Raw genomic sequence first — 27,595 nt, forward strand, 5'->3', positions numbered from 1 at the left:
CTCTTGTTAGTATTCAATGAGTAAACTCTAATATAACTCAAATCATTGTATTATAATTCAAACCCGAAATTCAAATCGGGTTTGAATTGTATTCATAGATCACATATAGTTTTATAACCTTTATTAACTATGACGTGTAAAAATATGAGAACATATAATAATAATTTTAAATATTTATATAAATTTTTTATTAACATGTTAATTTAATTAACCCGAAATTTTGACAAAAACCTATTCAACAACCCCCTAATTTTATTTTATTTTTACGAGCCTAACTTTACTTTTTTTTATTAGCGATGATATGTAAAAATATGAAATGTTCAAATTGTGAATATGTATTACATATACTTTTATTACCTCTTTGGTAAGATGCAAAAATATAGAATCATATAGTAATTATTCTACATATTCGTTTCAGTTTCGGATTAGCATGTCAACTATACAACAAATTTCGTGTCAAATTAAAGTAAATCAAAAATGACGCAATACCTATTTAATAAAACACTAACCTACTAAATTTGTGTTGAGTTGGTATCGTATACAGAATTGTCATCTCTAATGTTTTAAAATTAGTCAAGTATGGATCTTATGGAATATCAACACCCACAGAAAGGGTAAGTACATCTTTTTGCGACACGTATCGCAAATGTACGGGGATCCTCAAATAACCCGACCCACCCTAAAAAACTCAGAGAAAGACACTGTTTAAGAACAGAGAGTCAAAAGAGTAACTAAGAGCTCCATACCCTGAACCCATAAGGTAGTGACGGATCCAAGGGAGGTCGAGTGGGCTTGAGTACCCGCTGCTGATCACCCGAAAACTCCATGAAAGCTATGTACCGAGCTTTAACTCTTTTCTGTAAAAGAAGCTAAAAAAATATCAATTCAGCAACCATAAATTACCAGAAAGCACCCATAACTTTATTCGTCTCTCACTAAATCCTAGATTAAAAAGTATTTAGACTCAACAAACCTTGAAGCGAGGATCAAACAGTATCTTCGGCAGCTCCTTCTCCCATTTTGAGAATGGTGCTACTCCATGGTCCTGCAGAATCTAGAGACAATAAAAAATACAGAAACCAATATTTCTTAAAAGGCAGATTAGCTGTAGTGAGGAAGAAAATGGCCCGAATTATACTGTTACTAACATTATAGCCTTTAAACTTCATTTCATTACATAAAAATCCTTGAACCTTAACATTAACATTAAAGTTCAAATCAGAAAATCCATTCAAAATTTAACGAAATAATGAGCTAAAGAAGTTTGACTACATCATGACTCTTTTCTATCCATGTCACCATAAATAGTGGTTAAATACATTTTTCTAGGTCATCATTTCGTAAATTTCTTTAAAGGATTTTATTTGATTTGAAATGTAAAGTTCAAAGATTTTTGTCAAGCAATGAAGTTTAGGAACTAATGTTAGTAGTACTATAGTTCATGGGCCATGGGTTGATATACCCAAGAAAATTTGCAATGGGAAATAAATAAGTTCCAATTTTCTTCAAGCTGTAGAAGTTAAAATATTGAGATAAGCTACCAAAATGGTTCTCAAGATTTTTGAAGAAGTGTCAATTTAACCAAACGTACAAAATAGTACCATTTTAAACTAAACGTTTATGAAATGGTACCAATTTATCCCTGAGTAACGGAACTTAACGCCTCAATGTTTGTAAAATGGTACCAATTTAGCCCCAAGTTCCATTACCTAAGGCGAAATTGGTACCACTTCATAAACATTGAGGCTAAAATGATGCTATTTTGTACGCTAGGGGCTAAATTGGCGCTTCTCCAAAAAATCTTGAGGCCATTTTGGTACCTTATCCCTAAAATATTTCATTAGATTGTGTTTTTCCCTCTCTTGACTAGCAAGAACTTGTTCCAATATACTAACCAGAATGCAAGCCTTTATTCAACTAAATCTTTGTCTTTGCTTAAGCCATTCTATATCAATATGTATCCATTAGCATAACCCTAGAAATTTAGGGTAAATAATTTATTGATCCCTAAGTTTCTGCATATTACACTAGTCAGTCTGTTCATTTAAAAAAAAATACATTATAGGGTCCCTGGTTTTTTCAAAATCAACTACTGTTGGCAAATATCTCATCTATCACAAGTTATTTTAATATTTCATAATGTTCGATAAGCTTGATATAAATTTAACCTTTGACTAACCGAATTTTGAATGGATGAACTAAGTAGTGGATTTTGAAAAAATTAGGGACTCTATAATTTGTTTTTAAATAAGACTGACAAGTGTAATATCCAGAAACTCTCGGAAAGTAATAAGAGAAGAAAATTTTCGGATAGATGTCATAAAGATACCTTAAATTGGATAATACACTCATCTTTGGTAGGTCCATTGTCTTCATCTTCTGAATCTGAAGATGAGTCGCATACATCACCATCTCCATTGTATTCTTTGGCTTTTCTTTGCTCTTCTCACTTTCCAACCCCTTTGCTGTAACCTCGAGAACTCCAAAAAGCCAGTTGATATCATTGAGATGTTCCTAGTGAAAACTGTGGCAGGTGAAGAAGTGATTGGAGTTCCTGATTCCTGCAACTTTCTTTTCATCAAATCCAATGCAGATGATGCTCCTGATACACTTGAAGCTCTAAGAGCTATGGCATCCTGTGTGTTACACGAAACGGAAACAGATATAGAAACTGAAACAGACACCGAGAAATGGAAATACAGAGAAGGCGTGTAAATAATAAAAACAAGAGTATATCTACAAATTTTGAAAATTATAAGAACGCATCATATTTAATGTTATATATATATGTAAGTCACATGATAGAGGGAAAAGAGAAAATATTAGAAATTTTATGATCCTGTGATTAGCATTTATCTACTTCCGAAAACACATTACATCCTAGAAAACGAGTTTTCAAATTCTAAGAAACGAGTTTCCAATTTTTTAAAATTACGGAGACGTGACGCAAAACATGCATTAAGTCTCTAATCTTTTAATTGGATACATTAAGTTCTTGATCAATTATTTTTAACACATTAAACCCATGATCTTTAAAATGGATACATTAAACCTTTGATCAATTGTTTTTTAACACATTAAGCCTCTCTTGGGCGGCCTAGTTCAACTCCGTTTAGTGTGCGTGGAATTACCAGCATGTCATTAGTCCTCTAAAGTAAAACAGTCAAACTAAATGAGTTCGATCGTTTTACTTTAGGGTTAAAGTAAAATAAGTTTTGGAGTTGACATGGTATGTTGTAAAACAAAAAATCTATCAAGCGACGTGTTAAAACAGTGACATGCTGGCAATTTCACACGCACTAAACATATTTTGAACCACACATAACTGGGCCGTCCAAGACAGGCTTAATGTGTTAAAAAAATAATTAATCAAGCGCTTAATGTATCCATTTATAAAATCAGGGATTTAATGTGTTAAAAATAATTGATCAATGGCTTAATATTTCCATTTAAAAGATCAGGAGCTTAATCAGAAAAACGTTAATTGATCAGGGACTTAAATATGAGTTTTCCTAAAAATAAACTAGGCTTTGCAAAAAAGATTAACAGCCATAAAGTCTCAGCATCTAACAATTTTCAACCACACTCTATAACAAATAGAAGGCAACAAATTAGCATCATTTTGATAACCAACAATCTTCGAAATATACAATCCCGTTCTAAGTTCTAACAACATATAGAATTCCTTTTATATATGTACATATTTATCAGAATCATAAAATCACAAATCAAATCATATGCTTTGCTTTCTATTGTAAAAAAGCATGTTGAGGCCCTGATCATTCCGATTTTGGTGGATCGAACTTCTTATCTTTTATTTCAAGGCATTAAACCCGTGATCATTTATTTTTCAGTCACATTAAGCTCTTGCTTGCCAAATTAGTTAACTGTTAATGTCTAGTTCAGTTAAAAGAGCGTTGTTCATTTCATCTGTATCTGAAATTTATTTTTTACTGTTTGAAATAAGATTTTTACGGTTTCTCTGTAGTCATATCACGCATAAAAAAATACTTTCGAACCGTTAAAAATGCAAATTTCAAATGAAGATGAAATGAATAATGCTCTTTTAACCGAGTTTTTATGTTCAAAGCCGACTTATCTTGTCATTAAAGGCTTAATGTGACCGAATAATAAAAAATCAGGGACCTAACGTGTTGAAATGAAAAATCAGGGCTTCAATCCATCAAAATCATAATAATGAGAGGCCTCAGGATGCTTTTTGCCAATTCTATAAATCACTTACCAATTTCAAAAAACAAGGATGTGTCATGTTCCTGTAGCCAAAGCTTGACATCAGACTGAGTAACATTGCAAATCAAGTTCGAAAGAGAGCCATGCCTGACAGGAATTCTTTTTTCAACGGAGTTCGGTACTCAAAACGTAGATATGTGAAAAAAACTAGAGTCCTTCAGCCGAATCGCCTTCTTCGACCCAGAGGATATTCTGTAGAAGTCAACATATTTCATTAAATAAGTTATTTCACATTGTAGATGCTTTAACAAAGAGAAGATGAATACTAGGTACAACTTAAACTTTAAGCAGTTATCTTGAAACGACATCTTTCAGACCATTCAGTGAAGCAATCAACCGTCACTAATATTTTTAAATGACATCTCCAAATTATTGTCTTTTTATAATATTCAGTTGCACTTCCATAGTCTACTGCTTTGCTATGTAATATAAAGGCTTTAATACATTAGGGACCCCCATACTTGGTCAAATAATCTGACTGGCCCTGAATTTTGGAGACGTCTCATCAGCCCCTAAACTTGCTTAAAGTGACTTAATTAATCCCATAAATCCTACGTGGCAGAGCAAAGTGGAGATCTAAACAAATTGAAGCGTGTATCACTTTAAGCAAGTTTAGGGGCCAATAAGACACTTTGAGCATGTACAGGGTGCCAATAGATCACTTTGAGCAAGTTCAAGGAATCAATAGGTCACTTTAAGTAAGTTCAGGGGACTAATGGACATCTCCAAAATTGTTGAAGACAGTGCCATTTATGTGCTTATCTGCTAAACACTGATAATAGGTGATGGGAAAGAATACTAGAACATGATCAGAAGCACAACATCAATCTCTAAGTATATATCTTCATGTGTGTCTGTGGATAGACAGACACAAAACCATATATAGATGCAAACATCCATCAGATACACATATCCATGTTTATGAAAGCAAAAACTTTACTTAAGAAAGAAAAGCAAGAGAAACAAACCATCTGGCAGATGCTATCACACAGTTGAAATGCTTCTTCCCACTTGCCAACTCTAAGAAGCCCCTTGATGAGGTAAAATAATACGTTTATCTCTGGAACACATCCTCTCCTAATCATGTCTGCATACAACTTAAAAGCCTTTTCAACCTTGCAAGCAAGAGTAAGGCTCTCAATCAATGAACTACAAGTATTCTTGTAGGCTACTGAAAATGTTGAGAATGATGGGAGTTCTTCATACAACTCCAAGGCCTTCTCCAATTGTCCGGCCTTGATAAAATTATCAATCAGAAGTTTATAAACTGGGAAAATTGGGAGTGAATCATTCTCACTCATCTCAACTAAAAGACCAAGAGAAGCTACGAATTCACGGCTGAAACCTTCAACCACCTTATAATAGCCTGCTGCATGCTTTGGCCAGTATGTCTGCTTCATCTCTTCTAAAAGTTTATAAGCCTCGTCCAAAAGACCAGCAGCACAACAGTGGCTAATTAAAACCCTATAGGTTATAAAATTTGGAGCACAACCCCTGGAACCCATTTGCTGCAACAGCTCTAGGCATCTGTCAACCCTTCCTGATTTCCCAAAGCCGTCGATCATTGCAGTATAAGTCACCACATTTGGCTTACAACCTTTTTCATCCATCATAAGCATAAGTTTATAGGCTTCATCGGTCTTCCCTACTTTACACAGCCCATCTACCATCTCAGTGTAAGTAACCACGTTGGGAGCACATGAATTTTCAAGCATTTTGGACAAGATTTTCAATGCAAGATCCAACCTTTTATCCTTAAACAATCTGTCAATTAAGGAGCTGTAAGTAAACACATTTGGAGCATAGCCACGGTACAACATCTTCGTAAACACCTCTTGTGCCTCATCTAGTTTTCCAGCCTTACAAAATCCATCTATAAGAGCATCATATATCACCTGATTTGGCTCGCAACCTTCGTTGATCATAGCTTCTAGCAAGTCTCGTGCTTCGTTAATTTTATGGGCTTTGCACAAACCATCTATCAAAGCTCCATAAGTAAAAACATTAGGATCTTTGGATTCATTATCAACAACCTTGAAATACATGTCTACATCAGGAATTTTCACATTATCATTCTTCATTCTTGCATAAATATGGGATGCTTTATCAATATCTCCAGCTTTACAATGACCATCAATTAAAGCTGTATATGTGACTATATTAGGAACACAACCTTTGGACAACATCATCTCAAAAATTTCATTTGCATTCGACAACTTTCTCGCTTTCAAATATGCATGTATAAGAGCAGTATATGTCACCACATTTGGGGCACAACCATTACTTTGCATCTCATCAAACCAGTTGCGAGCTTGTTCTATTAAACCAACTTTACAAAAACTATCAAGTAACATTGTGTATGTATAAACATCAGGAGTAATATCATTCCTTTTCATTTCTTGGAACAACTGAAAAGCTCTGTCTACTTTGGAAGCATCACACAAATAACCAATGACTTTAGAGTATGTGCTAGTATCAGGTATAAAGCCCTTACTCATCATTTCACGAATAACATTATATGCCTTCTCAAATTTTCCAATACTACAAAGGCAACGTGTAAAATTGTCAACATTGACCTTGTTCAGAACAACCCCAACTTCGAGCATTTCACTGTAGGCTTTCTCAGCCAACTCAAACACATCCATACTTGGCAACTCCGCATTGCCACAAATACCACCAATCAATATATTATAAACCACATAACCCGGTTGGCATCCACAGTTTACCATTCTATTGAGCAACTTATATGCATAGGAGTAATCTCCTGATCTGCAATATGCATGAACAAGAGAATTAAATATTTTAGGACTTGGATAACAACCTTCTGCAATCATCATACTTAGTATTCTTTTACACCTACCAAGCTCTCTCTTTCTCAAACATCCACATAGCAAAATCCTGTATGTCAAAACATTAGGGATACAGGAACTCGCTCTCATCCTATTCAAAAAATCCATAGCTTCTTCGAAAAGTGAAGCTTCACATAATCCAGATATCATCTTGGTATAAAGCACAGTATCAGGCACAATTTCCTGATTTTCAATTAATGTCAAGGCATCCCTCCAATTCCCTGCTTTACATAGTGAATGTGCAAAACAACCCAAAGTAAACCTGTCCATGTTATATCCCAATCCGGACATCTCTCTATGGACCAAATTAGCAGTATCTAACCGCTCCGCCCTTAAATACACTTGAATTAAAGCATTATAAGTCGATCTCGAGGGCTTATAACCGAGATCCTTAAGCCTGCCTAGCTCTTCCAATGCTGCATTCCACAAACCATGGTTACAATACTTACGAATCAAAACATTAAGCAACTTGCCAAGCACTTCCTTGTCATCGTCCCTAATTTCAAGCAAAAACTGTTCTGGTATTTTATCATTACTATCAACAGTTCTACTTTCAATTATCTCCAACAATGCATTGTACACAGGCAGGCTATGGCTATACCCAATTTGTCTACCAGCCCAGATAAAAAATTTAACACTCAATTCAGGGTTTTTTATTTGATTCAAAACCTCAACTACTAAAGAATCATTCAATTTCTCTCTATACTGCCTAAGGAATTTCTGCGTTTCCTTCCCAAAACCCTCATTATTAGACAAAATCGCACGAGCAATTAAAATAGCATCATTAGAGCACTTACCTGTATCAAGCTTTTGCAGATCATCATTCGGATTTAACAAGGAATCGCGCAATAAAGAGAATTCCTCGCTGGAAATAGACTCAACCGGAGAATTACCGAGTAAAATAGGGTCGTTTGGATCCACCAATCCTTCCATATTATCGGAGGAAGAGGTACAGATGAATCTAGAAACCATGAATTGAACATTTTCGAATCGGAACTTGTGTAAACGAGGATGAAATGTAGATTTGAATGTAATCGATGATAGAGAAGAGACATGGTGAGAGAAAATGGTAGTTAATAAACTTCTCCTCATCGGAGTTACGCTCATAGGAGGATGAAGAAGTCCTCCGGTGAGGGTTTAGGCGGGAGGGTTTAGGGAAAGTGGGAAAATGGGCTGCTCAAAATTGGGTTTTCTCTCTGATTTATCTATAAAGGTGGGCTCTTTATTTTTATCTAAAAGCCCAGCTAATAAGCTAAATAACGAACAAGTCAAAATCCCTAAATCTAACACTTTTTTTTTCTCTTTAAGAAAAACACTATTTTTCCGATTCGGGTGACAATTCGTGTAAGTAGATCTACGGCTGTAAATAATCCGAGCTGCTAATGAGCGGTTCGGTATTTAATTCAATAAAAACTCAATTGTGTTCGATTCGATCTATAAAAGAGCTGAACTTGAGTGCTGCGAAACTCAGCTCGAAAGCTTGCGAGTAGACTCGATTATAGATTCATGAACAGACTCGAATATAATGTTCATGAGCAAGTTTGGTTCGATTATTTTTTTAATAATAGTATTTCTATAAATAGGGAAATGTAAAACAAAGTAGTTTTGCAGGTTTCAAAACTATGTAATTTTGTGTTAAATAAATTCCAAATTGACATAATTAATTAGTTATTCGCGAGCGAAATTCATGAGCAAAATTAATGAGCTGCTCGCGAGTAAAGCTCATGAGGACCTCATTAGGATGTTGAGCTGGAGCTCAAGCTCGTCAATTTTATAACAAGTTGTGTATGAGCAGGTAAAGCACGGCTCAATTATTTTATGAAGTCTACTTTTTATGGAGTCTACTTTTTTAATCTTATTTTCGTTCCATTTAATTCGTGGGTGCCTTCAGATCATCTCCAAGAGACTTTTAGTCCGCTCTATAAAAATAATATAAATAATTGACACTTAGGGTCCGTTTGGTATGCCGTAATGCAATGTAATGTAATCAAGGTCGTAATGTAATCAAAGTTGTAATGTAATGGAATGGAATAGTGATTCTATTACCATGTTTGGTTGACAATTGTAATGGAATGTAATAACCATTACAATACTTATATTTTCCTAATTAAATGCAATCATAAAATTTTATTTACATAATTAAAATCAACGAAAAATGTGAAAAATCAAGTACAAAATTAGATTAACCGAAATCAATAAATTAGTATATAGTTTTTCGCTTTTTCGTATTTTTTTTACATTTTTCTCGTTTCTTTCAATTTCCATTTTCAACATTTTTCACCATTTTTCTATTTTCTCCTTTTTCCGGTTTTTTATTTTTCGCATTTTTTCGGTTTTTCTTTTTTTTTTTTTGTCATTTTTCTCGTTTTCAATTTTCATGTTTTTCTACTTTTTGCATTTTTGACAAGAATGAGAGGTGAGATTTGAGAAAAGAGAGGTTAGATGATAATGTAATGAGAATTCAAGTCATTTTTCTATGTAATGAGGATTACAAGATTTCTTCAACAAAATTTAATTCAAGGTTTTCTCATTCCATTACAATGAAATTGTAACATGTAACCAAACATGGTAATGAACCTTCGATGTAATGGTCATTCCATTACGAAGGTCATTACATCTTACCAAACGTCACCTTAGTGATTTAAGACTGACTAATACATATTATCTCCAAAAATACTCTTCATATTCACTCCTTATTTACTATTTTATCATTAAAATTAATAAGTATTATTATATTTATCAATATTGAGAGAAGAGAAACTCCTCAATAGTAAATTATAAATAAAAAAATGAAATAAGGAGACACTAAGAGGTGGAGAGAGCGCTTAGTTATTTCAAGAGCCATTAAAAGGCTGTTTGAGCTGATTTTTAGCTCTCTCTCTCTCATCAAATGTAACTTAAAAGGCTGTTTGAGCTGATTATTATTTAAAAAAAATGCGCACAATGCGCTTACATTAAAGAAGAAAGAAAAATCTCCACCAGACCCGGATATGATTCGAACCCATGACCTCCCAAGACATAGGTAAGCTCTCAACCACTAGGCTAAGAGCTTCACCACAATTCTAAACATTTTAAATAAATTAAATTAGTAAGAATGAAAACACATATACTAAAAATAAATAACTTTGCTTCAAAAAAATAAAAATAAATAACTTAAATTAGTAAGAATGAAAACACATATACTCTTCATTTTTTCCTCTATTTCTTATCAACATATATCAAACTTCTAGAGAGTAAAAGACATAAATGAAGAAATTATATGACAAGTAACATGCAGGGGCGGAGTCATGACAGGTCACGGAAGGTCGGTCAACCCTTCGGCCCGCTGAAAAAACCCAAAGAGTGGATCTTCTACCCTAGTTCCAATATTGTCCGCCATGACTGGGAGCCCTCCAGTCATGACGGACGAGGAAAAAGATGGCAATGTCCCATCTTCTTTCTCTGAATTATAAATTTTTTAACTAGCTCCAGCTCAAAACAACGTGTTTTGGACTCCCATCCGAAATGAAGTCGTTTCATACGAGGCCCAATTAAAAAAGTTAAAGGGATGATTGAAAATTTATGTCCTTCCTTTAAAGAAATTCTTCATTCGAACGAATGAAGAGTTTATTTTTCTCATTCAAGCCTTCAACTCAATAGTTAGGCTTTCAATTGGGGGATTTTGGCCGAAATTCAACCACTAAGCCGCCTTCGGACTGAAATAGAGAGGAAGAGGAGATGTCGTCAGAGCCATTGAAGTTTCGGTCCTAACTCCACCACTGGCAACAGAGGTATCTTGGGGTATTGTCATTCTCATCAAATACTCGACATCAATTTTTTTAATTCTAGCCATGTATCATACTCTTTTATACAAATTTTGGGTAATTCTATTAAAGTCGACTAATGTCACACCCGACCCTATACGACCTCAACTGGCATCGGGCATGAAATAGAAAGATCATAATCAATACTTAGGAGTCTTCAATTTATCTAAATATCATAATATCATATTTGTTTATTTATTTTGGCCTTCCTCTTCAATGTATATTCTAAAATAATTCATATTCCGTCTACATTAGTCATTCGAGGACCTCAACATATATTTACCAACTATATTATATTACAATTGAAATACCAAAGTTCTAACCATAATTCTAACAATAAGCATCCAACTTCCAAACCTCGCCTGATCGGTCGGTAACCTTCTCTATATCACGTACTTTCTCACCTAAAAACATTAAAACATTTAAAAACGTGAGACCAAAATCTCAGTAAGAAACTATCAGCTATAAAAACCAACTTTACTTAACATAGCTACATATATACATTTATAAAGGGATTTAATCAAAACCTTATAAAATATACTCAAAACTTAAGTTCATATATATAATGCATTTTATCAAAACGAATCAAAACAAATAAACGTTTCATCAAACCAATTCATAATCAAATAAATGTTTTATTAAACCAACTCGTAATCAATCAAACGTAAAACCTTATATCAAAATCAATCATAACCGAAAACATAATCCAAATGAACTTAAAACATTGTATCCATCCTCGAGTTTATCTCCTTAAGTATCAATCCATAACCACATATATAGTCGAGACGTCTCTTAACATTACCTATCCCATATGGTCTTACCCGACACTTCACTGCCATACCCGATAGGTCTTCAGACTGTGTACACAGGTCATGTCCCTCACTGAACATGGTCTTCAAATATAAAACCACCGATCCGGATAACTTTAGATGGATATAAAATCATAAAATCATAACGTGCTCAAATTTTCTTTCACAATCAAATTCCAAGCTATTTCATAACCATAAATCATTTGGCTTCAATTAGCTCTTTTGTAAAAATAACCACAATTATTCAAAATATCAATCCTTAATCAATAAAAATTCCAAAGTTAATCAATCAAATTAAGTCGTAAATCAACATAATCAAGTAAAATCTGAAATTCACATAGAAACATAGTCAATAGCTTCATTTGAACCATAATTTCACAATAAAAAGCAAAATCATGAAAAACCTCAATTTTACAAAATTCCTGCATAATCCTAAAATATCAATTTCTGAAAATTTTTTGATTATATATATATATATCTATATACATAAAACTCAAAATATAGTTGATAGTTACTTACCTTGGCTACTAATTGAGGAAAATACACCCGATCGATTGCCTCTAAATTCTATCTAAGACGTTTTCCCTTCAAATATTTCCGAAACTTGAAAACTCTTTGGTTAGGACTTAGATCTATGTATAAGGATGCTATGTTTTAAATTTCGAGTGATTCGGACGGTCAAATCTCCGTAAATCAAAGAAACGGTGGAGAAACTGTTCAGAGAAAACTGATGATAAATATAAAAGACAAGGAAAAAGGAAACGAAAGAATGATGATCGTATGTCACCTATACCGCGAATCTCAAATTTGGCAAATATCACGTTTGATCCTTTATCTTTCTATAATCTTTTAAAAATTATCCTAACTTTTAATTTACACATAAAACCATCAAATTAACTCCAAACTTTTCCCATAGCACCAAATTAACTTCACACACCCAATAATTATAATATATAATAATATCAAAATATAAATCTTAGAAATTTAGACACAGACGTGACAACTAATATTAGGAATTAGGGCTGTAAATGAGCCGAGCCATGTATGAGTGGCTCGGTGTTCGGCTCGATAAAAACTTGATCGTGTTCGGCTCTATTTATAAACGAGTCGAGCTTGAGCACGAAGAAGCTCGGTTAGAAAGCTCGTGAACAGACTCAATTATAGGCTCATGAACAAGCTCAATTATAATGTTCATGAACGCGCTCATTAGCAAGTTTGATTCGATTATTATTTTAATAATTATATTTCTATGAAGGGAAAAATATAAAACAACGTAGTTTTGTGTAAAATTTAGTTTTATGTCTCAAAACTATGTAGTTTTGTGTTAAATAAATTTTAGATCAATATAATTAATGAGTTATTCACAAGCGAAATCCATATACTGAATTAATGAACTGCGCATGAGCAGCTCACGAACAGAATATTGAGCTCGTGCTTGAGCTCGCCAATTTTTAGCCTGAGCAGGACAAAGCTCGACTCGGGTCGGCTTAACGAGTTGCTCGTGAGCAAATCTCATGAACAAGCTCGCGAACATCTCATGAGCAGCTCACGAACAAAATGTTGAGCTCGTGCTTGAGCTCGCCCATTTTAGCCCGAGTAGGACAAAACTCGACTCGACTCAACTCGATTACAGGAATCCATGAAACCGGCACCCATCACTATCCTCAACCCTTATTCTACTACTAAATTTGTTGGGATGGTGGCTCTTCCACTCATAGGAAATGTTATCCTTAACAACATTAGCTAATATGTACATATGAAACATACACATATAGATATGTTATATATATGTTGGCAAAATAACAATTATATGCTCTTCAAATATTTATTATATATTATTATTATTAGTACTAACTTTAAAATCATGCCCAATGACTTTTTCTGAAAGCAAAGGAATCTCAAGATTTTGCACCAAACAATGGATCTTCATCATATCATATGTATTGTATAATTAATAGCATTATATATATCTCAAGCCTAATAATTTATGTGTATAAGGACATTTTAATATCATTGGGTAGTCAATGGTGCGTTGTACAGTTATAAGTTTATATATATATATATATATATATATATATATATATATATATATATATATATATATAAAATTGGGGATGCTACATGTTTCCACATTTTGTCTACCCCAAGAATATCATTTCACTATATATAAAATTATCACATCAATACTACAACAACAACAAAGTCTTAGTCCCGAAATGATTCGGGGTTGGCTAACATGAACCATCATATAAAACCGTGAAATCAAGTCGTGTCAGCGACACAAATTCGCTCCCTCCACTCCGTCCTATCCACTACCATATTTTCCTCAATTCCCAATAAACTCATATCACTCCCGATCACCCTCCTCCAAGTTTGCTTAGGTCTTCCCCTACCCCTCACCACTACATCCCTTTGCCACTCTTCGGTTCTCCTAACCGGCGCATCAAGCGCTCTACGTCTCACATGGCCAAACCACCTTAGTCGGTTTTCTCTCATTTTATTCTCAATAGATGTGACCCCTACTTTTGTCCTAATTATTTCATTACTCACCCGATCCTTTCTCGTATGACCACACATTCATCTCAACATACGCATCTCCGCCACCGACATCTTATGGAGGTGGCAGTGTTTCACTGCCCAACACTCCGTACCATATAACAATGCTGGTCTAATTGTCGTCCGGTAGAATTTTCCCTTCAATCTATTAGGCATGCCGGAGTCACAAAGAAAACCCGTAGCACTCTTCCACTTCGACCAACCAGCTTTAATCCTATGAGCAACATCTCCATCTACTTTTCCATCCGTTTGGATAATAGATCCTAAATACCGGAAGCAACCCGAGGCCTGAACAGCTCTCCCATCTAGGGTGATTGTCCCTGCCTCCCTACTCCTATGGCTGCTAAACTTACACTCCAAATATTCTGTCTTACTTCGACTCAACTTAAAGCCTTTAGATTCTAGAGTTTGTCTCCATAGTTCCAACTTCCTCTCCACTCCTTCTTTCGTCTCATCAACCAACACAATATCATCTGCAAACAGCATGCACCATGGTATACCATCTTGAAGTGAACTTGTTAGTTCATCCATAACGATGGCAAAAAGAAATGGGCTTAGTGCGGAACCTTGATGCACTCCAATCGTAATAGGAAACTCTTCAGTCTTCCCAACACCAGTACGTACACTCGTGCATGCTCCCTCATACATGTCCTTTATGATGTCAATATATTTCCACGAAATGCTTTTCCTTATCAAGGCCCACCAAAGTACTTCCCTTGGTACCTTATCATATGCTTTCTCCAAGTCAATGAAAACCATATGCAAGTCTTTCTTCTTATTTCGATAGTGCTCCATTAATTGTCTCATTAGATGGATGGCTTCCATAGTTGATCTTCCCGGCATAAAGCCAAACTGGTTTTCTGAGATCTTCACCGTCCTCCTTAGCCTTTGTTCGATCACTCGCTCCCAAAGTTTTATAGTGTGACTCATTAATTTGATTCCCCGATAGTTGGCACAATCTTGGACATCGCCTTTGTTCTTATACAAAGGGATTAAGATACTTTTCCTCCATTCTGATGGCATCTTATTGTTTCTCCAAATTTTGTTGAAGAACGTCGTCAACCATTCGATTCCTCTTTCTCCCAAACATCTCCAAATCTCAATAGGGATGCCATCAGGTCCTACTGCTTTCTTCAACTTCATCTTACTTAATGCCATTTTGACTTCACCCTTTTGAATTCTCCGCAGGCATTCATGATTTATCATATCATGATGGATACTTATATCTCCAACATCTTGTCTGCGATCTCCATTAAATAAGTCATCAAAATAGGACCTCCATCGTTCCTTGATATCCTTATCTCCAACTAGGACTTTCTGGTCCACATCCTTCACACATTTAACTTTTCCGAGATCTCGCGTCTTCCTATCTCTCATCCGAGCAATTCTATATATGTCTCTTTCCCCTTCTTTCGTATACAATCTTGTATACAGATCCCGATTCACCTTTGCTCTAGCATCTCGTATGACCTTCTTTACTTCCCTTTTAGCCTCTTTGTATTTTTCGTAGTTCTCGTCACTCCTACATTTCCCCAATATTTTATAGGATTCTCGCTTACCCTTTACTGCTTATCGTAGTTCTTCTGTCCACCAAGATGTGTCCTTACCCGGTGGCATGCTACCTTTAGATTCCCCTAGAACTTCCTTCACTACTTCCCTTATACTATGCTCCATCTTAGTCCATATCGAATCTATATCTAAATCCATATTACAAGTCCAAATATCTTTTTTGGTCATCTCATCCACAAATTTTTGTTGATTCTCCCCTTGCAATTTCCACCACTTAATCTTAGTCTCTACTTGTGGTGTTTGTTTTCTTATACATTTCCTACTTCGAAAATCAAGCACCACTACTCTATGTTGGGTTGTCGTACTCTCACCAGGGATCACCTTACAATCAATATAACTCTTTCTCCAAGCACTCCTTACTAAGAAGAAGTCAATTTGGCTCTCATTACCGCCACTCCGATAAGTCACTAAGTGGGATGTTCTCTTCATAAACCATGTGTTCATGATACTCAAGTCATAGGCTGATGCGAATTCCAAAATATCATTTCCTGCTTCATTCTTATCTCCAAAACTATACCCTCCATGAACACTCTCAAACCCATCTCGCCTAGAACCCACGTGTCCATTAAGATCACCCCTAGTACCATTTTTTCATCCCTAGGAACATGTTGCACCACTTCCTCTAAGTCCTCCCAAAAAGCTTGTCTTATAGAGACATCTAATCCTATTTGTGGCGCATATGCACTAATGACATTCACAACCTCATCCCCTATCACTAGCTTAACACTCATAATTATATCGCTCTTCCTAGACACCACTACTACATCATCAATATACTCCCTATCAATAAGAATACCTACTCCATTTCTACCCTTATCCTTTCCTGAGTACCAAAGCTTATAACCCCAATGAGCTATCTCTCTAGCCTTGGCTCCAACCCACTTGGTTTCTTGTAGGCACATTATATTTATTCTCCTCCTCTTCATAACATCTACAATTTCAGCTAATCTTCCTGTCAAAGAACCTATGTTCCATGTCCCAAAGCGTAACCTACTGCCCTTACCCCTACCCCTACCATTACCGTGGACTAGCTTATTTACCCGCAACCCTTGCATATTTGACACCACCCCCGGGTCCTGGGGTGGCGCACCGCTTCGGGGCGACGACCTAGCAACCCTTGCACATTTATCACTACACCCGGGTCTAGGAAGTGCAGCGCGTCGCTGAGTAGGGAACGCCCCAACGATATTTATATCATGGTTCATGTCATAAGATGTGGCTAAGTTTTACGCTGGCCGCCACAAACCTACCGCAACCCTCCTCCTTTGTCCGGGTTTGGGACCGGCTGTAAAGGCCACCAAGTGACCCTCACAGGCGGAGTTAAAATTATCACATCAATATGTGGCTGAAATTTGAATCAACTAGTTCCCAACAAAATTTTGAAAAGTCCGACTATGGATTGGATTAGTATTGTTCTCTCTACTTACATGATGATGATGCATTAATAGTGAAACTGGCACGACATTATTTGAGTGTACAGAACCAGTATTGATCCAAGTCTATTGTAGAAATTTTTATCGATTTTGAAGATAAAATTAATATAAAAGGTCTAAGTAAGAAACAATCCGAAATTATAGCAATAGGATAGGAACAAATTCAATTCTATATGAGAAATTAAGAATGATTGATTGGTTTCTATTAATAAAATGTGTTTCGAATATTGGTAAGCATATTTTAAAGTCGTGAGATTAAAATGAAATTTGGAAGTTGATTGTCTTGTAATGATTTGAGCCTGTAAAAATGGTGTCGGATATATGGTTTGAGAAAAGAATGATCCTGAAAGATGACGATCAAGAAAAAATAAATTGAATTCTATATTGCTCAATTGACACTAATGTGTTTTTAGTACATACATATGTATGTACTTTAAAATTATGAGGTTGAATAAATTATATAATATTACATAATAGGGTTAATTCCAAAGAAATCCATGTGTTATACTATTTTGCATGTGATATTTTTTTTTTTTCAAAACAAAGATGGTGTTTGTCAATATTCACAAATCGATGACTTTTAAGTTGATATTGCTAAATTTTGCCTTTAACAATCTCAAAATGAAAATTTTCTAAAATTAAAGTTGTTTAGTATTGCATTTACTATGTAATCGCATTTTTTAGTTTTGAAAATCATCATTTGTTGAGTTTTCTCTAAACATTAATTTTCTCTACTCACCAAATAACACATAAAATGACCTCAAAACAAAAAAAGTTGAAGAATAAAAATTGTTTAAAATATTATCAATTTTTTTTTAAAAAAAAATTATTGGCAATGTCAATCCAAAAGTCCTCGATTTACAAATGTCGATAAGCACATCCTCGTTTTGACCAAAAAAAAATATCATAGTCCTCCATTTATAAAACAGTGCACATAAGGCATTGCACTCATTTGGATCCTCAAACTAAAGTTTCAAAGTCAATTAGGACCATAAACTATCAAAATCATCAATCAGGTACCTGAACTGAGCAAAAATCATCAATTGAGCCAGCATCCTATTCTGAAATCAGAAAGTGTGATTGTTTGATATAAACTGTAATAATCTCTGTGTTGGTTCAAAATGAGATTATGGAAGAGGGTTTGAAACTGTTCAACCGAATGATTTTCAATGGGGCCTCAATTAATGAGTTTTGTTTAGAATGGTGACTCAATTGATGATTTTTGGTAAGTTCAGAGACCTCATTGATGATTTTGATAGTTTGAGGTCTTAATTGACTTTGAAACCTTAGTTTAAAGGGCCAAATGTATATTATGCCTTTAAAATATTATCAAATTTTTTTAAAAAAATCATTTTAAGATCATTAACAACTGACCGTCCTTATTTTAAAAAATAATAATACCATAGTACTCCATCTATAAAAACAGCTAACATAAGTTTGTTTTTTAATTAACCGTGCATAATATTGTGGCAGACTGACTATATTCTTTCTATAGTCAAACAAGTTAAAAAGAAAATTAAAATTAATCCAATGGTGAAAACACATCAAGTAAGGCTTACTTTATAAAAAACAAAGTAAGTATAGCGGACACCTCAATCACGAGTGATATCTACAACTTCAAGAAATGTCTTTTATATGCTCCTTATAACCAAACTCAATAGGAGGCCCATTTCGATTCCAAAGGCCCAATGTACAAGGAAGGCCAATTGTGACAAGGGTCAAATACATAAATATCATAATTAAGTACAAAATTACAACTAAGTCATATTACCAAACTTAATTCTTAATATGTCATTATTCTCTATATATTATGATTTTATACCGTAATTTAAAAATTCTAGACTCCAATTCATAAATCATAAACCCTAGTAAATATATTCTAGACTTCTAATTTATAAATTTTAATTCTTAAAATATATTAAAAGTACTTATTTTACTAGTTTGATATAATCTAAAATTATGACTTGACATAATTGTAAATAGTTTTTAAAAGATGAATTTCTATGTAATTTTCCCTTGACAAATCGCCCAACGGCCTTGACCAAGGGTAAAACAATTTTGCACACCATTTTAGCTTATAAATGAATAATAATTACTTTTTCTCTCAATAGGATTAATTGCTTTCATTTTCTCACTCATACTTATTACTGACCTGAACTTGAGAGTGTATTTAGGAGCTTCATCCCAGCATAAGTCACCAAACACTAGGTGAAGTCAAACATGGAAGAATTTAGATCCGATCAAACATTTGATACAATGAACATGAATCGAACTCGTAGAAAAAGCAGTCATGTTCACATGTACCTTAATGACCAAATGAATTTGATCATTCATTGTTAGATATAGAACTATTAAATCTAAGTTTTAGGATGTTTTGTATTTCCATCCTAAGATTTTAATATGTCTAGATTTAATGGTGAATGATCAAATACTACATGATCATTAAGGTGCATGTGATCAAAACCGGTAGAAAAAGGCCTTAGCCATCGGCCTCAAGGTTCGAAAGAAATCTCTAATTCCTTAACATGGGAAGAGAAAATCCCACACAATAATGAGCACGATGTTGAAGATATGGATCCTAGGACAACTCGGTGGAGACAATTGACACAGCTCGAAATTTTGTTGTAGATCCTAATATGTGCTTCTCGCCACGTTACAAAAATTTCAAGAAACTTAAGGGCGAATGGCTGAAACTCAATTGTAATTGTAATAGGGTCGATGAGTTTGCTATAAAATGTATGTGTTATGTATCTAGTCTCGAGCAAACACTCAAAAGATTCCTAACCACAACTACGGACAAATGTATCCCGTTATATCAAGTAATAAATTTGGTAAAGATCGGGTATCAAATCCATATGAGTTATTTTTAAGCAAGTAATATCCTACTAGGCCTTCTTAATGTTTAAGTGAACGATAAGTATATTTTGATTCTAATTAATTCTACTTTTACTCTTATTCTATGTAAGACAAACTTTTAGCATGTATTTTTTCAATTAGAGGAAGTGCGGCAAGGTCGATCCAATGAAATGTGTTCTGATGTTCTAATTCAATTTTATGCAAGCAATTATACTTGTTTGAGTTTAATCCCATCATCCCCTTTTGGTGCTAATCAATCCTCTTAGTCTTGCTGATGCGGAGCATCTCCTTGGAGGATCGGGTCCGGACGAGGGAAGTCAGAGGAAGAACTAAGCACGAGCAACAAGCGAGTAAAGAGGCTAAAACAGTGCCACACAACAGCCAATCCACGCTCCGCTTGGATTGGGCACGATCCGCTTGAGGGAAAGCACGCTCCGCGTGAATGAAGGATTGATCCGGAGAAAAGTCTAGAGACCAATCCACGCGGAGCTTGGAATTAGGCACGCTCCGCGTGGACTCAATTTAAAGAACTTGTTCCTTACTCCAGCCTCCTCCTTAATTATAATTTTGTCACTCTTTATTTACAACTCATGCCACTCTCTATTTACCATCCATGTCACCCCTTTATATTCAACTCGTTTTACCCTTATCTTTATCATTTTAATTAGTTAAGTGATTTACCCTTTTATGTAATTTGTTTTAGGGTTTTGAGATGGTATAAATACATCTCTTTCTTTGTAATTGAATTAACTTTTTATCAATCAAATTTATATCTTCTTCCTTATGAAGTTTGTTAAGGTTTTCACCTTCAACAATGGGGATTTCACTATTCCTATAGATTTAGTTCATAAAACCGGGATTAACTCCTTCAAATTTAGCTTGAGAAGAAATATCTTTATCAGTTTACGATTAAAACTAACATGTCCCGAAACCGATTTGTATCACTCACTAAGGAATGGTCGAACTTAAACTCATAAACTAAGGATATTATACTAATTTTATATGTATCAATACATAATTAGTTTATTTTTTGGTTCAGTTTCGGTTTTTGCAATAAAAATCGCAACCTAATCTATCGGCTTTGGTTAGCCTATTTTTACGTTTAGTTTTAGTTTTAAAAATCGATTTTTCGGTTTTCAGGTGTAACTAATAATTAATAGTTTAGTTTCCCTTAATAGCGAGCTGCAGAAAAGTTAAAAAAAAATATAATAATTAAGATGTAACTAATAAAAACTACTATATGGTTATTAATTTATTAGTTGAGGGAATTGGATCTATTGCAATTATTACTTATATATAGATCTGAAGTGCATGCATATTCTACGTAGGTCGTTTGACACAATAATTGGACTATGTCTCTTCTTTTATATATATATAGCCGCATCTTGTCAATCTTAAATTTTTATCCGTTTATTTTTTCATTACATATCCTATTCCATTATCCTAATGAATATACTTCGTAAATTTCATTCCCATCTCATTTAAATCATGAGTACCTTTACCCGTTAAAAATCAACAGCTAAATCAAAAAATATTACAAATTTAACAAAGAATAAATTTAATAAACATCCATAAATAATTTATTATAAATTTAATAAATATTCTAAATTCGAATTTATAAATCACTCCAATTATCAATAAAATTCACTAAAAATAAACAGGCAAATATATAGCAGGTACTCGATAATAGATACATTATCATACCCATCTTATACCTATCACGTGTAATTTTATTAATATTATACCCGTCCATACGTTTTATACAGAAAGGAGCAAATTCAATCACAGTTATTTCAAGTAGCAAAACCTAATCCGTAAGGAGAAAATTCAATCACGGTTTATTGAAGTTTTGTGAAGTTTTGTTTTTGTATATGGATATTCACGAAAATTTCTTAATACAATCTCTAACTTTTTATACTTATCTAGAAAAGTTGCATGCGCTGGTACTTTAAAAACATCCTATTTACTTTTTGAATTTGTTGAATTAAACTTATTGACCTTTTAAAATCTATGTGGTAGAGCAAGATGAAATCTTGAACAAGTTTAGAAGCTTTTTTTGGTAAGAAGGAGGGCAAAGCCCAAAACAAGGAGAAGAAAACTAAACTACGGTAACAATTCTTTTCGTAGATCGACCCTGTCGATCGCCGGTAAGAATATCCTGGAGGCCTACATGAGGCACATCACACTCGTGATAACCCAAAGACACTGATCCTGCAAAATTTGCCATCCAGTCAGCAGTCTGATTGCCCTCGCGATAAACCTGCGCTAAGGCAATCTCCCAATTTCTTTCCTGAAGATCCCTGCATTTCTTAACGAGCCAGGCTTGGGGGTGGTGCCAATCAATTTCCTCGTCAAGGGCCTGTACCACATCCCGAAACAAGTTTAGAAGCTAAGATTAGTGTTTATAAGCAAGTTTAGGGTGCAAAAACGCCATTTAAAAATTTGAGAGATTTAATAGGCGAATCTAAACAGAGTCAATGGATAAATAGAAGGTTTTCAAAGTATAGAGGGGCATTTTACTTTTTCGAACAAGTATATTAATAGTAATAAATTCACTAAAATCTAATTATATTAATAGTAAAGTTACCATGGGTATTCGTAAAGGGGATCCTATAAGCCCCTTCCTTTTTGTTATTGCCATGGAAAGACGGTGAGCAAAGGGACTCTCCACCCTGTTTCCATCAACAGACATTGCCCCCCTGTTACCCATTTACTCTTTGCTGATGATGTCATGCTTTTTGTGGAGGGTAATGAGGAACAAATTAAGGCTGTGATGGATATCCTCGACTGCTTTTGTGAGGCTTCTGGCCAGAAGATTAACATCCATAAATCTCGTATGCTTTGTTCCAAGAATATGGATAATAGCTTGTGTAGAAGACTGAGTGAGATGTCTGGCATTCCCCTGACTCAATCGTTTGGGAAATACCTTGGGGTCCCTCTTCATAGTGACAGGGTGTCCAAAGCCTCTTTTAAAGACATTTTGGACAAATCTAACGGTTTGTGTGCTAGCTGGAAAGCTAATTCTCTTTCCCTTGCAGGTCGCCTTACTTTAATCCAGTCTATCAACTGCGCTGCTCCAAATCACATCATGCAAGCCTGTAAGCTTCCTGAGCCGGTCCTCAACGACCTTGATAAAATTAATCGGTGTTTTCTGTGGGGAGAGTCTGGGGATGGGAGGAAGATTCACCTGGTCCCTTGGAAGGAAGCCTGCCAGCCTAAGAGCAGGGGGGGTCTTGGTATAAGGCAAGCTAAGGACAATAATAAAGTCCTGTTAATGAAGCTTCTTTGGAGAATGTGGCAATCCCCCTCCTCCCTTTGGGTTCGTCTTCTGTGCGGCAAGTATAGAAAAGATAGAATCTTTGGTGGCCCGAAGGAGAGGGTTGTCAGCTGTTCCTTCCTCTGGAAAGGGCTTAGTGTTGTTTTTGATGAGTTCTATACGGGGATTGGCTTGGAGGTGGGTAATGGGAGATCCATTAGTTTCTGGTATGACACCTGGATTGGTGACAAACCGTTGATTGAGGTGTGCATCGCCCCTCCGCCGAATGATCTCCTCTCTTGGAGAATTGCTGATGTGGTGGACTCGGAGGGAGACTGGATCTAGTCTAAGTTCGACTCCTTTCTTAGCCTGGAGACCTTCCTTAATATTAGAGGTGTGAAGATTAGTAATCAGGAGGAGGATAAGGACAGACACTGCTGGGCCTTGACTAATAATGGTTCGTATTCTTGCAAATCGGCCTATGAAGCTTTTACCCCTAATAGGGCTGATCCTCCCTTGGAAATTTGGAAGTCCATTTGGGCCCTCAAAGTCCCCTACCGCATTAGGAGTTTCCTATGGCTGGGAGTCAAAGACAGGCTCCTCACGAATGCAGATAGACACAGAAGGCACTTGGCTGTTTCTGGTGCCTGTAGCAGATGCAGCGGCCATGTGGAAACCTTGTGCCATGCTTTGAGGGATTGCCCGAATAGTAGAAAGGTTTGGGAAGGGGTCCTTCCTCACCACATCCTTCCTTCCTTTATGGGGTTCTCTGATATTGACTTGTTCTTTGAAGGCGTTAATGGGAATTTGTTGGCCAGTATGGAGCACGGGGCTATTCTCTTCGCTATTATTTGTCACCAAATGTGGAAATGGAGGAATGAAGAGTTATTTGCTGAGAAGACTGTCTTTATTCCTGACCTCCGGTTTTACTTCTCGAAAAAACTCTCTGTTATTACAAAGAGTTTTGAAGGAGAGCCCCTGGTTCACCCCTCCCCGGTTAAAGAGGTCCAGTTAGTTGGTTGGAGGAAGCCCAGGGAAGGGGTTGTCAAGTTGAATACGGATGGCTCCTGCCTTAGTAATGGCAGAATTGCTGCTGGTGGAGTTCTTCGGGATGCTGGTGGCGCCTGGCTGGCTGGGTTTTCCCATAACTTAGGTATGGGCTCCTCCTTTACTGCGGAGCTCTAGGGGATCTTGTCTGGCATTAAACTCGCCATTCGCATGGGTGTTAAAAGACTTTCGGTGGAGTCTGACAATTTGGAGGCTATCAACAGGATTTCGGATAGACAGGCTGTTTGTCTTAAGAGTCAGAATCTCATTAAAGCCATCTTGAGGCTTCGTCCTGCCTTCGATTCTCTTACCTTCTCCAATATTTATAGGGAGCAAAACCGCGTGGCGGATCGCTTGGCAGCTGCTGGGCATGGGGGGATGTTAGGTGTTTCTACCCTTTCCGTTCCTCCTTCTTTTCTGTTACCTTCTCTTCTTGAGGATAGGATTGGGGTCAGTCTTCCTAGACTGATCCCGGGTTAGGTTTTTGTTTGTTTGTTTTTTTCTTCCCTTCTTACCAAAAAAAAAGTAAAGTTACTACGAATAGATTTAAGGCTTAAAATATTTTTTGACCCTTGACCTATCTAAAATTTTATCATTTGACCTCTGACCTATTGTTTGGTCACATTTAGCCACTGACTTATCCCATTTAATAAAATTTCATCCAATTTGTATGAATACTTAACGGAATCGTTATCTCATTGACAAGTAATGATATTTTGATACTTGAACTTGAAACGTGATATTTCTTAAAGTTTTCCACATTATGTGGAAATAATTAATTAGATTAAAAAATAAAAAAATAAAAACAAATCCTAAACTAAAATCTATTAAGTTCAAATATCAAAATATCGTTACTTATCAATAAGATAATGATTCGGTGAAGTTTGAATACAAATTAGGTGAAATTTGACCAATTGGAATAAATCAGAAGCCAAATGTAACTAGATAATAGGTCATGAACCAAATGATAAAATTTTAGATATATCATGGACTAAATAGTGCTTTTAAGTCTAGTTTTAGGAAAAAGTCAACCAAAAATATAATATGGCGAGTCAATTATTATCACATAGGATTCTTCATTTACAAATTTACCATGTATCTATCGTGCACGGACTACTCTAGTATTTTAGAAATCCTAAAAAACACTTGTTCTACATTTTTTTTTACAAATCTAAGTTTTAAAAATATAAAATTTAATAAAGTTTTGACATACTATGAACAACCAAACCAAATTATGATTAAACTTTTAGGACAATTTACAGAAAACGAACCATTTGACAACTATATTATTGTGAGATATTGTACAAATTTAGTCTATGGTTATTGGGGAAGAACATACTTAACACTCACGTACAAAACAATGCAATTTTAAGTTTAGCGTTTACCAAACAACACAATTTCAATCCTCATTAATCAATATGAGTTTTTTATGTGCGATTTTAATCCTTTAATAAGACTTGAAACTGAAGGACCCAAAAGATGGGTAACCAATAACAACAATCAAATACGCGGAATACCAATAACAACACCACAAGGATCAATCTAACAAACAATCAACCAAAGCATAACCCAAGTCCAAATCAAAATAGCAACTATAACCACAAGAATGGAAATCCAAAACCACAATCAACAACACAAGATTTATACGTGGAAAACCTCTTCGGTGTGAAGAGTAAAAACCACGGGACCTTTGAGGAGTCCACCCTACTTCTCTTATTATGATAAAATTGAGGGCAAAACAAACCCAACAAAGTCTTACAAAAGGTTTATAACCCACCAACAATCATGAAACAATAGGAGATTTGAAGAAGTAGACAAATACCAAGAAAGAGAAGAAATCAATCTACAATCTACAATCTGCCCCAACTCCGAACAGACCTTCCCGACCTCCGAACGATAATCCCAAAGGTGAGAACAAGGAACAATATGTCTAGAAGCTCCTGTCCAAAAATCGTGACGATCCGACGGTTCAATCTCCGGGAATCGACAAAAACGTGAACTGATCTAAAGAGAGAAAGGCCAAATCCGAAAATCTCTTTTGTGTGTGTCTTTTCTTCTTCCTTCACTTATATTAAATGAATACAACTCATTCCAATAAATACACATTAATATAGCTTCTCAAAGAAGCCAAAATTAATAATAAATGGACTTTAAATATGGGCGGGACGCATAACAATCTCTCTTCAATCACATTCCGCAACCAATGATATCTGATATCAATGTGCTTGGTACGAGCATGATACATGGCATTCTTGCTCAAGTCCATAGCACTCTGACTGTCACAGAATGTCACATACTCACATTGCTTCAAACCCAACTCTTGAAGGAACCTCTTCAACCAAATCATCTCTTTACATGCTTCCACAGCTGCTATATACTCTGCCTGAGTAGTAGACAATGCTACACACTTTTGTAGCTTGGATTGCCATAAAATGGCTCCCCCTGAAAATGTAATCACATAACCTAAGGTAGACTTTCTATTATCAAGATCACCAGCCATGTCTGCATCTGTATATCCCTCAAGAATCGGTTTTCCACCTCCATAACACAAACTCAATTTGGAAGTACCACGCAAATATCTGAAAATCCACTTAACAGCTTCCCAATGAACCTTACCCGGATTGGATAAGTATCTACTCACCAAACCAACAGCCTGTGCGATATCTGGTCTAGTACAAACCATAGCATACATCAAAGAACCAACAGCAGATGAATAAGGAACAGAAGACATACTCGTTTTTTTTTCATCTGACTTAGGACAAGCTCTATTACTCAACTTGAAGTGAGCTGCTAAAGGTGTATTAACACAGCTTTTCTATCACGAACTATCTCCATGCCTAAGATCTGCTTAGCTGGACCCAAGTCTTTCATGTCAAATGACTTGGACAAATCCTTCTTCAAGTTGGAAATCATTCCTGCATCTTGTCCAACTATCAACATATCATCCACATATAAAAGAAGGATAATGAAGTTACCTCCAGGGAAATTTCTAAAATACACACAAGGATCTGCTGAAGTTCTATTGTAACCATTCTTTGTCATGAAAGAATCAAACTTCCGATACCATTGCCTTGGTGCCTGTTTGAGCCCATAAAGACTCTTCTTCAACTTGCAAACAAGCTTTTCTTTTCCCTTCTCTTCAAACCCTTCAGGTTGCTCCATATAT

The 27,595-nt window shown here is 35.4% G+C and overlaps 1 protein-coding gene across 3 annotated transcripts; it reads right to left on the reverse strand.

The window, feature by feature from the left end:
* Positions 1 to 973: 973 nt before the first annotated feature.
* LOC136203648 (pentatricopeptide repeat-containing protein At1g06710, mitochondrial) lies at positions 974 to 8,257 on the reverse strand. 3 transcript variants are annotated; one of them, XM_065994850.1, is made up of 5 exons: positions 7,898 to 8,257; positions 5,220 to 7,516; positions 4,244 to 4,443; positions 2,330 to 2,636; positions 974 to 1,045 (listed from the first exon to the last, which is right to left on the reverse strand). In XM_065994850.1, exons 1-3 carry the CDS (start codon positions 8,205 to 8,207, stop codon positions 4,399 to 4,401), a joined length of 2,652 nt encoding a protein of 883 aa, XP_065850922.1. In that variant the 5' UTR covers positions 8,208 to 8,257; the 3' UTR covers positions 974 to 1,045; positions 2,330 to 2,636; positions 4,244 to 4,398. The 3 variants fall into 3 exon arrangements, with proteins under 3 accessions (XP_065850922.1, XP_065850920.1, XP_065850921.1); XM_065994848.1 differs by having other exon boundaries at positions 5,220 to 8,257; XM_065994849.1 differs by having other exon boundaries at positions 974 to 1,054; positions 5,220 to 8,257.
* Positions 8,258 to 27,595: the final 19,338 nt, after the last annotated feature.

The sequence above is a fragment of the Euphorbia lathyris genome, chromosome 8 (assembly GCF_963576675.1).
Source record: "Euphorbia lathyris chromosome 8, ddEupLath1.1, whole genome shotgun sequence".
Taxonomy (NCBI): Eukaryota; Viridiplantae; Streptophyta; class Magnoliopsida; order Malpighiales; family Euphorbiaceae; genus Euphorbia; species Euphorbia lathyris.

Excerpts from the sequence above, each read along its gene's own strand:
- LOC136203648 (XM_065994848.1), bottom strand. The coding sequence starts at position 8,207 with ATGAGCGTAACTCCGATGAGGAGAAGTTTATTAACTACCATTTTCTCT. Across the intron at positions 4,444-5,219 it reads GTGATAGCATCTGCCAGATG|AATATCCTCTGGGTCGAAGA; the intron begins GTTTGTTTCTCT and ends TGACTTCTACAG.